The sequence below is a fragment of the Falco biarmicus genome, chromosome 14 (assembly GCF_023638135.1).
Source record: "Falco biarmicus isolate bFalBia1 chromosome 14, bFalBia1.pri, whole genome shotgun sequence".
In the NCBI taxonomy this organism is placed as follows: Eukaryota; Metazoa; Chordata; class Aves; order Falconiformes; family Falconidae; genus Falco; species Falco biarmicus.
The window spans coordinates 675720-689586 of NC_079301.1; the positions used below are offsets into that span (position 1 = coordinate 675720).

Here is a 13867-nt window from a genome sequence, read left to right on the forward strand (position 1 = left end):
AATGTCCCAAAAGGTAATGCAATCCTAAAACCTCGTGATGTCAGCCCCCTGGGCTGGTTCTGATGGTGCTTCACTTACCCTGCCACCCTCAGGCGAACCGTCAGCAGACGGCAGGGTGCTGCCGCTGCAGTGCCTTGGGAGCAACGTGCATGGGCACGTGCCATGGCGCACCCCAGTTCGGGAGTGCCAGGGAGGTGCCAGAGCCACCTGATGCCACCAGGCAGGCAGTTTGCTTGCTGAGTTATCAGGCAGCTATCTCTGTCTCGGTTCCCTGGTATCTCCTTCACCCGTTCTACTCCCAACCTGGTCATCCAGCCCAGCTGGGAGGGAGCAAGGGCAGAGGAACCTGTCCCAGAGCCATGCCTGCCCAATGCCTGCTTGCAGGAGTCCCTGATGACAGTCATTTTTGTGGCCACTGGTAGCCATGGCTTCCCAGGGAAGCAGGGAGGCTCCTCCTTGTCTGCCTGGGACATCAGAACCGGGGTGCTGCCTGTGGTGTTGCTGGGCTCCTGAGCCAGGGAACCAGGACGAGGAGCCAGACCCAGCTCCCTGGTCCACAGCCAGCAGAAGGGCTTTGTAATACCATCCAAAACAAGCACGCTCTTATTCTTAAGCGCTTTTTTTCTGGTGAGGTTTCCTTAAGTAAGAGAAGAAATACATCAGTGTAACCTTCTTCTGCAGGACACACTGACAAAATTAATGCTAATACTGATAGCCACCCCCCTCCCTTTTATTTTTCTCAAGCTCTTTGGGTCACCCTGACCTGTTCTGCCTGGTCTGTTTTGCATTTGTTTTGAATGTTGGTTTAAAAGCAATTGTTGAAAAAACATGCACGCTATGAGTTTGTCCACAGTTATTTCTCCCACAGCAGAGAAGCAGAGCATTTGAAAACACTTCCAAGCTCCAAACAGTTGTTTTTAACTGCTTGTTAATTACCAGTCACTTTGAGGGTACAACAGAGCTGCCTGTCACCAGCAGACCTGCAGCTCTCAGTAGGTTTAATGGGAGGAGGAGGTGACACATTGAATACCTTATTTAGGGCTCTCTGCTTTGGCACAGAATGGCAATATGTCAAAGCACTTTGTTACTGATTGAGATCACTCTGACCTGCAAGCTGAAATCCATTAAACAGAATCTTCTCTCCCGATCAACACTGTAAAACCCAAGAGAAGAAAAAGGGAAGAAAAAAAAGTTATAATGCTGGTTTCATGTGCTCAGTTCTGCTGGTCCACTGTCCTGCCTCTCCCGCAGCACCAGTTCCTAGTGCAAGCGCAGGTGCCTGCAGGGCTGCACGGACTGTGCCAGCCCCTGTGCATGGGGAATGTGCTGCTGCACGGACTGTGCCAGCCCTCGTGCACACACGGGCACCCAGACCCCTCTGCCTGGCTCCTGCCTGGACCCTGCCCACCGCTCAGCCAGTGCAACTGCTGCTGCACTACAGAGCTCTGCATTTAGGGTGCCTCCCGGTTGTTTGCTGCCAGTGTGTTTTACATATATGTTTATATATGTTTTATATATATTTTATGTACGTGTATATATATTTTTATTAAAATAATATGTATTATTTATATAATGGCATGCAAGGTGCCGTAGGCTGTTACCATTGTGAGAATCAAGCACCTGTGCCCTCGGCCGGGGCTGGCAGCCCGCCTGCGCTGCAGGAGGTCTCAACCAGCAGCTGTGCCGTACACCTTTAGCCTAACTGCTGAGTGTGGGTCCTGTCTTGGGGCAAAACCTCCCAAACATGTCAAATCCAGTTTGTTTCATTGATGACAGCGCTAGAAGACTACTGTAGTAACTGCTGATACCTTGTAAAAGCCCAAGGCATGAGGCATACCTGTATTTAGTCCTAATTCAGGTCCAGTTGCTGTGGTTGAAATAGAGTAAATATCCTATAAAAGCATTTGATACCGATGTAAGCATTTCCAGCGGTGGAGAATCTAATGTGTTTTTTTCCATGCAGTTGCAGTAGTTAATTATGTTCAGTGTTGTGATAGATGTACCTTATTTTTCATCTTGTCTGTCCTTGATTTCCAGCAACTGGATCTTTATTACAGCGTTGCTTGCTAGATTGAAAAACCTATCTTTATTGAATTTCTGTCCCCGCAGTGGGTATTTGTTGGCTGTGATTTAATAACCCTATGCCTTCTGCATAGTCATCTAGGTAAAATTCTTTATTTCCTTGCTCCAAGGTGTGTTGTCTGGTCCTTACTGTTCTTATGGCTGCTGCAGTTTGCCAACACCTGCGTCACATGGTGAGCATCTAATTGCAGTTTCCCAGTGTCAGCAGCATCAGTTCTTAAAGGTGGTGGCAAGATGCTCGCCAGGCTGGTGTTTCCCGTCCTTCACGTGGCACAGGATCCTGCTAGTCCTGTGGCCACCAAACCACGCGGCCAGCTCAGGGCTCTGTGTTCGTCTGTCAGCTTTGGGCCTGAGTTCAGGCTGCCGAGGAGTTCGACAGCCACTGAGCATCAGGCTCACTTGCTCAGTTGCTCCATATCTGCTTACAGAGATGGGCTTTGCTGTGGTAGATGGAGCTTATCAGCAGGCCTCAATTGCTCTGTTTGGTGATCATTCCTTAATGCTCGTTACTGTTCTCCCACCTCTGCATTGTCATACAGACTCTTTTAGTAGAAATGGTTAATTTTCTTTTTGGACTGAATGTAAACATTCACTAGCAAAGGGCCGTGAACAACCCTCACAAGAAACGAACCTGTCTGATGTTTCAACATTTATAATTACTTTTGAGATATATCATCTCGGTGATTTAAGATCCTTCAGCTGTACTGCCTGATTTTATATTGTTTGAGTCTTTTTAATTCATGTGGGCCAGACTGACTCAGATCTCTTATTAAACATGTCTGCTATACCAGTACTATTATAATTATTAACTAAAATTATCATGCCAGAGAGGGTTGATAGCTTGACAGGGTCTGGTTTTGACAAGCCACAGGTTGATATTAATAAAAAAATTGACGACAGGATATAAGTCAGTCCTGTTTCAGCTTCTCTGACATTCCGCCTGTAGCTGAAATGAGCGTGCGGTGCCCGGGGCTGGCAGGAGTTCTCTGTCACTGCAGTGCAAGAGCACTTTTCTTCCAGGTTCCCAGAACTTTCCTGAGTCCCAGCACTCGTGAAAAATCCCTGCTGGAGCCCAGAGCTCCTCGACCGGGTATGCCTGGCAGGAGGGTGGGTAGGTGTAAGTTGCTTAGAATATGTGTCACCTTGATAGTGGCTCTATGGCATGCTCCCTAGGGATTCTTGCACCGGTGAATATTGTATCATGATACCATATAATTGCGTCCTTTAAGCTTTTTTCCTGGTACATGGGATGTCTTCTCAGTTAGCCCCAAGCTGGACAGCAGAGGTGCTGCAGGTGGGATGCGGGGACGGTGCCACATTGGTGGAGGCTGCCGAGTGCTCTTGTCCCTGCCGAGAGCTGAGCTGGGCCACCACCTGTTCTCATCCCACCTGCTGGGCTTCATCCCACCTCGGTTTGGAGAAATACAGCATAGACTTCTGCCTAGCTTAGCTCCTCCTAGAATAAAATACAACAAGTGTCTTTAATTTGTATTTTTTTATTTCTGTTTTTGTTCCCAGTAACTGCTGAGTAGGATCTACCACCAAAAAAGGTTTTTGCCCAGATGACTGAGTATAAGCTCGTCGTTACCTCTGAAGCTTTTCTCCATCTAGTAACACCAGTATTTCAGTGATCTGTGGAACAACTGCTCCTGTAAAGCACAAATATAAGGCTCCTCTGATAAGAGCAGTTATCACCTGCCTTCACTGCTCTGACATGGAGGAGCATGGTTTACGCCTGCAGTCTCAGAGCCAATGTAGCTGGTTGCTTGCTCTCTTACTTCACTGAATATTTTTTAGTACTAGATAATTCAATTTTAAGAAAAATATTTAACGTTTAAGCCAAACTACACGCGTGTTTTATACAGTGAGGGTTTGGCTCCACTCACGCATGGGACCTGATGGGCACGGGTTACTCATCTTTGGAAGATACAGTTCAGGTTTTAGTTCTTCTTTTAAGCCGGGGAGCTTTGCTTTCCCAGCAGCTCTCCCATCTCTAAAGGCCGAGAGCCCAGCGCAACCGTGAGACGTGGCTCCTGCCTCAGGCGGGGTCAGCCCCGCTGCCCCTGCCCCAGTTAACACCAGGGTGTTTGGAAATGGGGGTCAGCGCTGGGCGCTCCCCTCCCTGCCTGCTGGAAGCAAAAACCCCAGCGGCTGCCAGGGAGAGCGGTGCTAACGGGGTCAGAGAGGAGAGTGGTGGGTCCCTGCTGGGTCCTGGTGCTGCCTGTGACTTCTGGAGGGGTGGGAGAGGGGGCTGGGTGCCCTGGCTGCCCGCCGCCCCGGCAGGTGATGGCTGGGGTGTCGCACTGCGCTGCAGCCGTTTTCCTGTTGCGCTCTTTTGTTTTTATTGCTCTTTCCTCCTCCTTTTTTGCAGAGCAGCCCATCTTAATTGCTTGTATAGTATATCACCCAAAGTACATTACTTAAAGATCAGTGTTCTGAATTGATTTACAAAGCTGTACTTTAACTTGACATTTTTATGTTTTGCTGCTTATTTTTCTAATTACAGCTGAAAGGAAATTTGAGATAAGTATCATGTAATGAAGGAGCCAAAACCCCAAGGACAATCGGTTTGATGTTACTTTCTCTGCTTGAATTAAGCAACTGGCTTTTTTTCTCTCTAATTAAATAGGGGGGTTGGAGTCAGTGAGGGGTGAAAGCTGTTCCTGTCTGCAGTAGCCTGCCAACCTGTGTTGTGCTGAACATGTCATGCAGATATCAAATTAGGTGAACACTGACTCCCCAAGAATTCTGATCTCACGCATCTGAAGCTCCTGGTGTATCTTTCTAGCAGACGAGTGTCTGTAATTATGAGCCAGATGCACAGGAGAAGCACTTTGTCATGGTGACAGGGCACAAGGTGCTGCCTCCTTGCAGTCCCACCCCACAGGCTCACTTGGCTGAGGTTGCCCTTGAGGCTAGCTAGCAGACCGAGGCCACCCCTGCTCAGCCTTCTCCTTGTTGGTGGGCTAGCTGGGGAAACTCCAGGGAAACAGCCATGGAACTGCCTGCTAGCTCTTAAAATGTATTTTCCATTAATATGTTTGTAAGGCAGTGACCTGGCTGGGAGAGCTTGTTTATGCAAGTGTTGCAGGAGCCCCGGGCAGGGAGAAGGTTTTTATCTTGGTTACATCCCACTTCCACTCTGGCCCAGGATGGAACAGCCCCGCTTGAGCCTCCAAGTGCAATGGCTTTTTTCCCTGGAACCTGACCATCTACTGAGTTTGTGTGCTTGCCTTTTTAATTGTGTGTGAGTAGCTGTTTGGGTCGAGTCACCTCTTCTCTCTTTTCTCCGGTTCTTCCTCTGCGTTTCTCACTGGGAGTTAATGTGAGACTGATCACAGCTGAGGATGTAAATGGTGCTTGTTCTTTTCCACGTAAGATTAATGAGCAAATGGATTTCCTTGTGCAGCATGTGCTTCCTTTCGTCCATACATGAGGTCTGTGATGCCGGTGCACTCTTTGGGCGGCATGCACTGAAGGAGTAGCTGCTGCTGGTCATTGTTTTTCCTTTCCTCGTAAATCTAAGTGGAGGCCAAGAAACCTTGAGGGTTTTTTTGTTTTTTTGTTTTTTTGTTTTTTTTAAGTCTCACACTAAAATGTGTCATTTCCACAGCCCGCAAGCTGAAGAAGCTGGGTAACCTGAAGACACAAGATGACATGGAGGCAGCCAGCTCATCCAGCCCCACAGAGGAGCAGGCTCCTGAGATGGTGATGACACGCATTGATGGGTATGAGTGCCAGCCCATCTTCCTCAACGTCCTGGAGGCCATTGAGCCTGGTGTGGTGTGTGCTGGCCATGACAACAGCCAGCCAGACTCCTTCTCCAACCTGCTGACCAGCCTGAATGAGCTCGGGGAGAGGCAGCTGGTCTACGTGGTCAAATGGGCAAAGGCCTTGCCAGGTGAGGAAGGAAACAAACAAAGCCCGTCCCTTCCTTGGCACGTTCCTACAGCACCCTTGTTTGCATCGCCGGGGGTGGGTTTGAAGGAGGTGGTCTGCAGCCCATGTCCCACCATCACACAGTTGCTTGGGGGAGCATCTTCCGGGGCACCTGTCTGTGTAATACCTTTGTAAAGCAGGCTGCGGCAGCATCAGGTTTTGCCTCCTTTGGGCAGCTGGTTGATGGGAGAGGTGACTAGGGGGTGACAAGGTACATCAAAACTTAAGGTTTGGGTTATGATAACACCTGGCACATGCTACCGTGTGGGCATGTGGCTGCTCCCACGCCGGAAGGGTGCAGGTTTGGGGTTCAGGGTCTTGCTCTCTTCCCACTCTCCCTGTGAGGATTCTGTTCCAATTCCAGGGCTGTGTCCGCCAGACCTGCAGAAGTCTTCTCTAAGGAAATATTAGCCCCGTCCCATAAGCTGCATGAAGTGGTGAAAAGGGTAAATTGCCCAGGTGAACCAGAAGTGTGCCACTTTGTGATGTGAAAGCGAGAGGGGGGAAACTGCTGAAAGGAGCTGAGGCTTGCGAGATGGGAGAAATCCTTCCTCCCCACTTCTATATTTCACAAGCCAATTAATTGTAAAATAGCAAAAGAGACATACAAAATCCCAAAGGGCTTTTTCCTGGCAGTCAGATTGCTCGTGTGACAGGCTGGTGGAATATATTTATGATGCATTCAGACTTGTGATATGGGAGTACATTAGGGTCAGGAAGTTTCCAAATGGTAATAATTAGCAGGTGCTGTAAATGAGAACATCCCGGTGATACATCGAATACACTCCTTGGTTCTGACCATAGAGGTTACCAGTCTGTAACATGCTGCCTGTTGCATGTTGTAATCCTGCCAATGGAATGAATGAAATTACAGAAGACTGAGATCACCCTGGGTGCAGCGGGATGCAGTGCACCTCCGGCATCCCTGATGCTGGGGCACGGAGATGATGCCAAGCTGCCTGCCTCATCCTGGCCTTGTTCCACAGGAAATGCCACAGAAAAGAGGGATCCTACTCTTTGTGTGGGGTGTTATGACCAGAGGCAAAATAAGCTTGCTACTTGTCCTGGTTTTGGCTGGGATGGAGTTAATTTTCTTCCAAGTAGCTGGTGCAGTGCTGTGGTTTGGATTTAGTATGAGAATAATGTTGATAACACACTGATGTTTCAGTTGGTGCTAAATCATGCTTCCCCCAGGCCAAGGACTTTTCAGTTTCCCGTGCTCTGCCAGTGAGGAGGTGCACAGTGAGCCGGGAGGAAGCGGAGCCAGGACAGCTGGCCCGAACTAGCCAAAGGCATATTCCATACCATAGGACATCATGCTCGGTATATAAACTGGGGGGAGCTGGCTGGCTGCTGCCGATCACTGCTGGGGGACTGGTCAGTGCGGGGTGAGCAACTGTATTGTGCATCACTTGGGGTTTTTGCCTTGGGTTTTATTCCTCCATCTCCTTATCCTCTTCGTAACAATTACTGTTGATATTACTATTATTACTACCACTACTACTGCTACTACTTTATTTAAATTATTAAACTATTCTTATCTCAGCCCAGAGGTTTTACCTTTTTCCGATTCTCCTCCCCATCCCACCGCAGGGCAGGGGGGCAGTGGCTGTGTGGTGCTTAGTTGCTGGCTGGGGTTGAACCACGACACCACTATATACCAAAACCTGGTGATGAACTGCAGCCAGATGTTTGATGTTCCCAGAAATAGAGCAGTCCCCTGGAAGTAGATTGACTGGTGGCCCAGGAGGGCTGTTGGTCTGCATATGCTTAAATGCACAGTAGTCCATTCTGTTTCTTATATTCTCGAGTCAGAAAAGGTTCATCTAGCTTGTGAAACCAGGAACAAGTCCTGCTTACTCTTCCAGCTTATCTACATCAGACATCAAGATTTCTTTAGAAGAGTACAAGGAGACACCATCAAACCCGACCGGCAGTCCGGGGGCTGAGGTTGTAAAACTGCGGTAGGGCTAATGGAAAGGGAGAGTGCTTTGAAAAACATTTTTCATCGTAACCACCCCCTTATCAAAGGCTTTTACTCTCCTCTACTGCACCTGATCTCCGACCCCAGGCTGCATGGCAGCATGGCTTATGACAGCTGCTGCACCACTGCCTCCTGGTGCCGGTGCCCGCTGGGCCAGCATCTGGGCAAAATTAATTCTCATCTTACATCTGAGCGGTCATGGCTCTGGGCACTCACAATATAACCGCAACCCCCTCCACAGGCCAGGGCTCCCAGTGGGCACACTGTGGTGGGATGCTGCCTGGCTGCCCTCCCTGTCCTGCTGGTGCTGGCTGACCGTTAGCATCATTGTGCCCTGGGAGAGAGGCAAGGCCAGGGTTTTTTTTTCCCAGCTTTCTCCAGAAGTTCCCTGACATGTGCCAGTGCTGGAGGGCTCAACAGTAATAATCACAAATTTGCCACTCAGTCATTCTCCTGATGTTTTCCAGGGAAGGGATGAATAACTGCCGAACTGGTGCTGTTCTGGTGCTGCGGGCAGTGGCTGTGCTGCGGCAGGCACTGCTTTCCCTGCCTGCACCGTGGGCACTGCGCTTTTTGAGTAAACTTGCAGAATCCTACTCCATAGCCAGAGGTGATTTGCTATCTAGAATTTGTTTGAATTGTATTTTGGTGTTTTCAGTTCCCAGGTCTGTAGGTTGGCTTGGCAGCTTGGCACTGGGCAGGCTTCTGAGAGGGGTGAATATGTGCAGGGGTAGAAGTAATGGCAACAGAAGCCAGCAATTTAAAACAGTGGGATGCAGTTGTTTTCATCAAAACGGAAAGACCTTCATGTGGTCTGTTGGGAGGCTGTTTAATGAACGCTGTTGCTGGCGAGGTGCAACAGCAGACTGGAGGGCTTGATGGTCTGCTGCTGCATGGCAGCACAGCCTGCCTCAGCCGTGAGGAGGAGGAGGACTGCCCGTGGCTGAAGCCAGAGTGGCACACCTCATCAGGCACTCCTGGTACTGATCAGGCAAACCTGGCTCTGTCCCCTGCCCAGCCAGGCAGCCCAGCAGTGGGTGTCAGCTGCCTTATGGAAAGGCTGTGTGGTCCTCAGTAGATCCACGGGAAGGGTGGGAATGTTATCCCTGCTTCCTCTTTCTCCATTATAGAAGCTCATCTGGCACAAGCGTCAGCTTAACTAAGCATATGCAGCTCTGCAGGTCAGTTATGATAGCTATTGATGCAAAGATGCAAAGGTTTCCCTTTCCAGTGACAGCTGCCAGTGGGAGGAGGGGGAGCTTGCACCTGCAGCAGAGGTACCCCCTGTCTGATAATAGTGACAATAGATTAATATTGGTTAACAGGTGATTATTGACCTTGCATCCGGCACTGAACATCACCTGTATACCAAGCGTGGTCAATACGCAGTGAGCTGATGCTGCGCTTCTTCCCACCAGGATTCAGTGATACCCTGGGAGCCAGACTGCACCGGGCGGGAGCGTTTTGGCATCCTGCTTGCCTGCAGCGGCAACATCAGCCGCTGTCTAGTGGAGAAAATGTAATGTATGGCCCTTTGGGCCCTATGCAATTGAAATTCTGCATAGGAGAAGGTGGAATCAAACTGGTTTCCCTGGAAAGATAAAATATTCACAGCTTGCCAAAAGAGCTGCTGAAACACAGAATTAAAAAATCTAGTTAAATCCGTAAAATCATTCCACTTCAAGGTAAGTGGAAGGAGTTTGTATTTTCCCTTTTCCACATACATCAATTCAGTAAAGATTTAATTTAAAGCAGCACTGAGACGCATTAGTTTAAAGATCATTTTAACTGTCGGTACATGAACATCTTCAGCTCATTCCCGAAGCTGTTGGGACATCGGTCTGTGACAGCCCTGGTCTGTGGGTGCCGGGAAGGGCTGTGCGTAGCGCAGCAGTGGAAGGGCACGGGCAGCAGAAGGCTGTGGCCGGGCGGGCAGGTGAACACCCTTCGTGTTTTCTGCAGCTTGGTGCACGTGTGATGAGGTGAAATACTCCACCTGGTATTGTGGGAGGTGGAGGCATTTATTAGAGCTGTTGCAAAATCTGGGTGTACTTGCCATTAGTTGGGGCTTTATGGGTGTTCAGGCCACTGCTTGATTGTTTTTCCTGTTTCAAATACAGTGCCTTACAATGTAATTAAATCAACATATCTGTATAACTCACCCTTTAACTATAAAGGTGCAATGAATTGTGCATCTTTTTCCATTCTCTGGACAATAACATTTCCAGCTGTAAAACGAGTATTTCTTTATGTTAGGAATGTTACTTACAGTGACTTGTGAGGTGTTCAGCTGCTGATCTATTAGGAAGGTATCATTCTGGCATTGAGAGACAATATACAGAACTTACCTCCAAACTATGCTGCTTTACAATTATTCACAAGAAAAAGGTTATGCACTGACCTTTTTCAAGTCATCGGTAAATTTAATTTTACTTTTGCTATGATTTCTTTCTGTAGAAGGTGTCTTCATTTGGGTCTCTTCAAAATATGCCGGTACTAAAAATTCAACAATATATTGTAGTGTTAGGCTTGTATTAATTTTCTTCTACAGGTATTTTGGCCATACATCATCTAAGATGCCTGGAGCAGGGAGGCTTCAGGAAACGATAGGTATCTGGTTTCTGAAAATCAGGGTTGTTTCAAGGCATTTCAGCTCCGAAATGGGAAGCAGGGATTCCTTTTAGAGGTCAGGCACGGTGTTTCTAGAACTTGTTTTTGTGGACAAGCAGAAAGTCCTGTAACAACAAAACTGTTGTGTTCAAATGCCTTTCCTTAAACACTGATAAAGCTTGTGCAAGTATTTTTTCTTTTAGTGAACATAATTACAAGGTAATGAACAACTGCAGCAAAGTCCCTCTTGCAGCAGAGATTGGGAGACACAGAACTTTCCCCAGACGGCTGGACAGCTGACCCTGGCTGTGCCGGGCTGGCAGCCCTGGGCGGGTGCTCAGAGGCTTCGGGGCTGGGTGCGCAGGCACGGGCAGTGCTTGGAGCATCACTGCAGGCAGGTGAGATGGGGAGGTGCTGCCAGGGACGCTGCTGGCGGCGCTGGCGCTTCCAGCGGCTTCAGCCTGTTGATGCTGAACCCAGCAAAAGAGGGAGGGACCGTTTGTGTGAATTAGGGTTAAATTTCACAGTTTGCTGTTCACTGGTATGTTTTCCATCTCCAAGTCACTTACAGAGTACAGGGTTCCTCTTCGGTGTGGGGATTTTAGGGGCCTTGCTCCCAGAATGGAGGCATGAGGGAAGCCAAATATCAGAGACCTCTGGTTTGCCCTCTTCCTCCCCCACCTCATCCTCCCCATCACGCCTTGGCTCACAGTTCATGTCTGGCCCTACAGCACCTCTTGGGCCCAGCTTCTCATTGGGAAGTTTCTGCACCTTTTCTGAAGACAGAGCACTGACTGTCATAGATACATTTGCATTCATAGGGTTTTCTTGCCTGCGTGGTTAAGAGCATCTTTCCTGGGAAGCTGCTCCGCCCTAGCAGTGGGTGTGTGTACTCGCCTCCCTGTGCCAGGCCTGCACTGAACCTTTTCCAGAGCTTCCTTCAAACTATGGAAGGAGTTTTGGCCATCAGTCTTCAGTTTGATTTGCTCTTTCCTTATCACTCTGTTTTTTAGTAGAGTGTTGTCTGCTAATTCCCTCAGAGGACAAGATACATTTTTCTAAAAAGAAAGGTTTTTTGTGGTGTGCAGTACTGTAATTAAATATGAAAATCTTAGACATGTCCTAGAGATGAGTATGGCTGATTGTATGAAGTCCTTGAGGTGCCCAGGTGCCTGGTTTGTGCTCGTGCGCTGTTCGGGGGTCCCGCTCTGGCTGCCAGAAGGTGGGTGTCCAGCCAGCGGTTGGGGTTTGGTGGGGCACTGCTCGTGTGCAGGCTTCAGTTCTTTGATCCGGTGACATGCAGGCTGAAAAAGGAGAATGTACAGATGTGCAGCAGGTTCAGTCAGCAATAAAACACCGTTTGTGCTCATTTGCAGTTGACAGCTTCCCAAGCAAAAGACAGATGCTTGCCTCAATGAGTTGTAATAATGCATAACTGCAGATGTTAGAATTGCTCTAATATTTGATTGAAGTAACATATGATTTTCTTGAAACCAGATTACATTTGACTACTTAACAAGTATCTGGAAAAACATACTGTGTTGGAGGTGATGTTCATGCATGTGTTGTAAACATGCCTCGGATTTGACTGTGAACCACCATCTGAGAATACTAATTTGAATTTAGTTGATACTTTGTTTAGCTTGAGATTCGGCAGAGGTTTTCATATTCATTTTCATAGTCATTGGGTGAATAAATACGTTGTGTGTTTGACAGAGAAACTAAAGCAGCCTGTGAACCATGCTATGAGGCGTCAGGGTTACTTGCTGGCTCTGAGCGTTATATGTTAAAATCCATTTACTTAAACTTGGTGAAGTCCTAACGGGTTGAAAATAATGGAAGTTTTTTGGCTTATGTCCTTGGGTGCCAGAATTGCACCAAAGGAGGTAATTGGTTTGGTGAGGGCTTGTTTCTGCCTCGGTGCCTGGAGAAGGCGAGCTGGTAGCTTTGTAAGTGCTGGGGCTCTGGCTGCGCTTCAGCTGGTCAGCGCAGAGCAGAGCGAGCGGAGCCGCCTCGACTCCGGGGGTCACTTACCTGTGACATTACTGTTGCGGATGGTGGCTGTGAATGGTTCACAGTGGAGGCTTCGGGGTGATGCAGTGGCTGCAGAGCAGATGCAGGGTGGGTCTTGGCATCTAATTAGTGCCAGAAATGAGGGCGGTGGCAGGGTGAGCCTGGTGCTGGGGAGTGGGACCTGCTCATCGCCTCCATTTGAATGTATGTGCTCAGGCACCGTAGGAGCTCACTGTCCCACCCTGCTGTGCCTTTTTTGTCCAGTCTGTTGCAGAATGATGCTTGTTCACCTCACGGGGTCTTGCAAAGCCTTCAAATACAATTTATGAAGATCTTTGAGACTCTTAGGGGGAAGACATCATTTATTACTGCTTGTCATTGCCTTCCTTTAAAATGGTTTTCTTCTTGTGTTTGTCACCTGGTCCTTATCCCCTCCTTGTGTCTGGGGATCCCCTTTCTCCCCTCCCAGTTGCAGTTTTGTGCTTCAGCTGTTTCTGATGGCCCAGCAGGGTGTGAACCCCTGGCTGCTGGCATCCCAGCTGCGTGCCTGCATCCTGGGGTGAGCTGAGGTTGGGCTGTGGACCGCTGTGTCCTAACAGGAGCGTGGCAGGAGAGCTGGAGTCTGCATGAAAACAGTCCTGGTAACTGCAGGAACCCAGTATTAATTTGTAACATCCCACTCTCATTTTTTCAATAGGATTTCGCAACCTGCATGTGGATGACCAGATGTCAATAATACAGTACTCTTGGATGGGCCTTATGGTTTTTGCTATGGGTTGGAGATCTTTCACCAATGTCAATTCCAGGATGCTTTACTTCGCTCCAGATTTGGTCTTCAATGAGTAAGTGCAAAATAACAAGAACCTAATATTGTGCTTTTTCTGGGTCAGACTGTGAGAAATGAGAACCAGACAAGGAATTCGCTTGCATCATGAAATGGACAGCTTGAGTCATCATGCTTTCAGAGCTGACCAACAAAACATTGGAGGGCCCGGCTTTTCCTCTCTTAATTGCTCTGTGGTGATCTCCAGGAGCAGTAGGGACAGATGCAATGTCTCTCCTGGTCCTTCTTCTCTTTCCCTCAGCCTTGCCTTGGGTTTGACTTCCATCAGGGCACCAGCAGATGCTGGCTGTGAAGGGCTGGTCTGTACAGACCTGCCTTTTTTCTAAGGGAGAGTTCCCGTTTTCAGCTTCGTTGGTCAGCTGGAGTGAGCAAAACCAGAAACTTTTATTGTAGGT

General features: G+C 48.5%; 1 protein-coding gene across 1 annotated transcript in view; it reads left to right on the plus strand.

Moving 5' to 3' along the window:
* Positions 1–13867, plus strand: part of AR (androgen receptor) — a 60408-nt gene that overhangs the window by 37632 nt on the left and 8909 nt on the right. Inside the window, exons 4-5 of the mRNA XM_056360202.1 lie at positions 5696–5983; positions 13326–13470. Of these exons, the coding sequence (XP_056216177.1) occupies positions 5696–5983; positions 13326–13470 (433 nt within the window). The remainder of the gene's footprint in view (positions 1–5695; positions 5984–13325; positions 13471–13867) is intronic.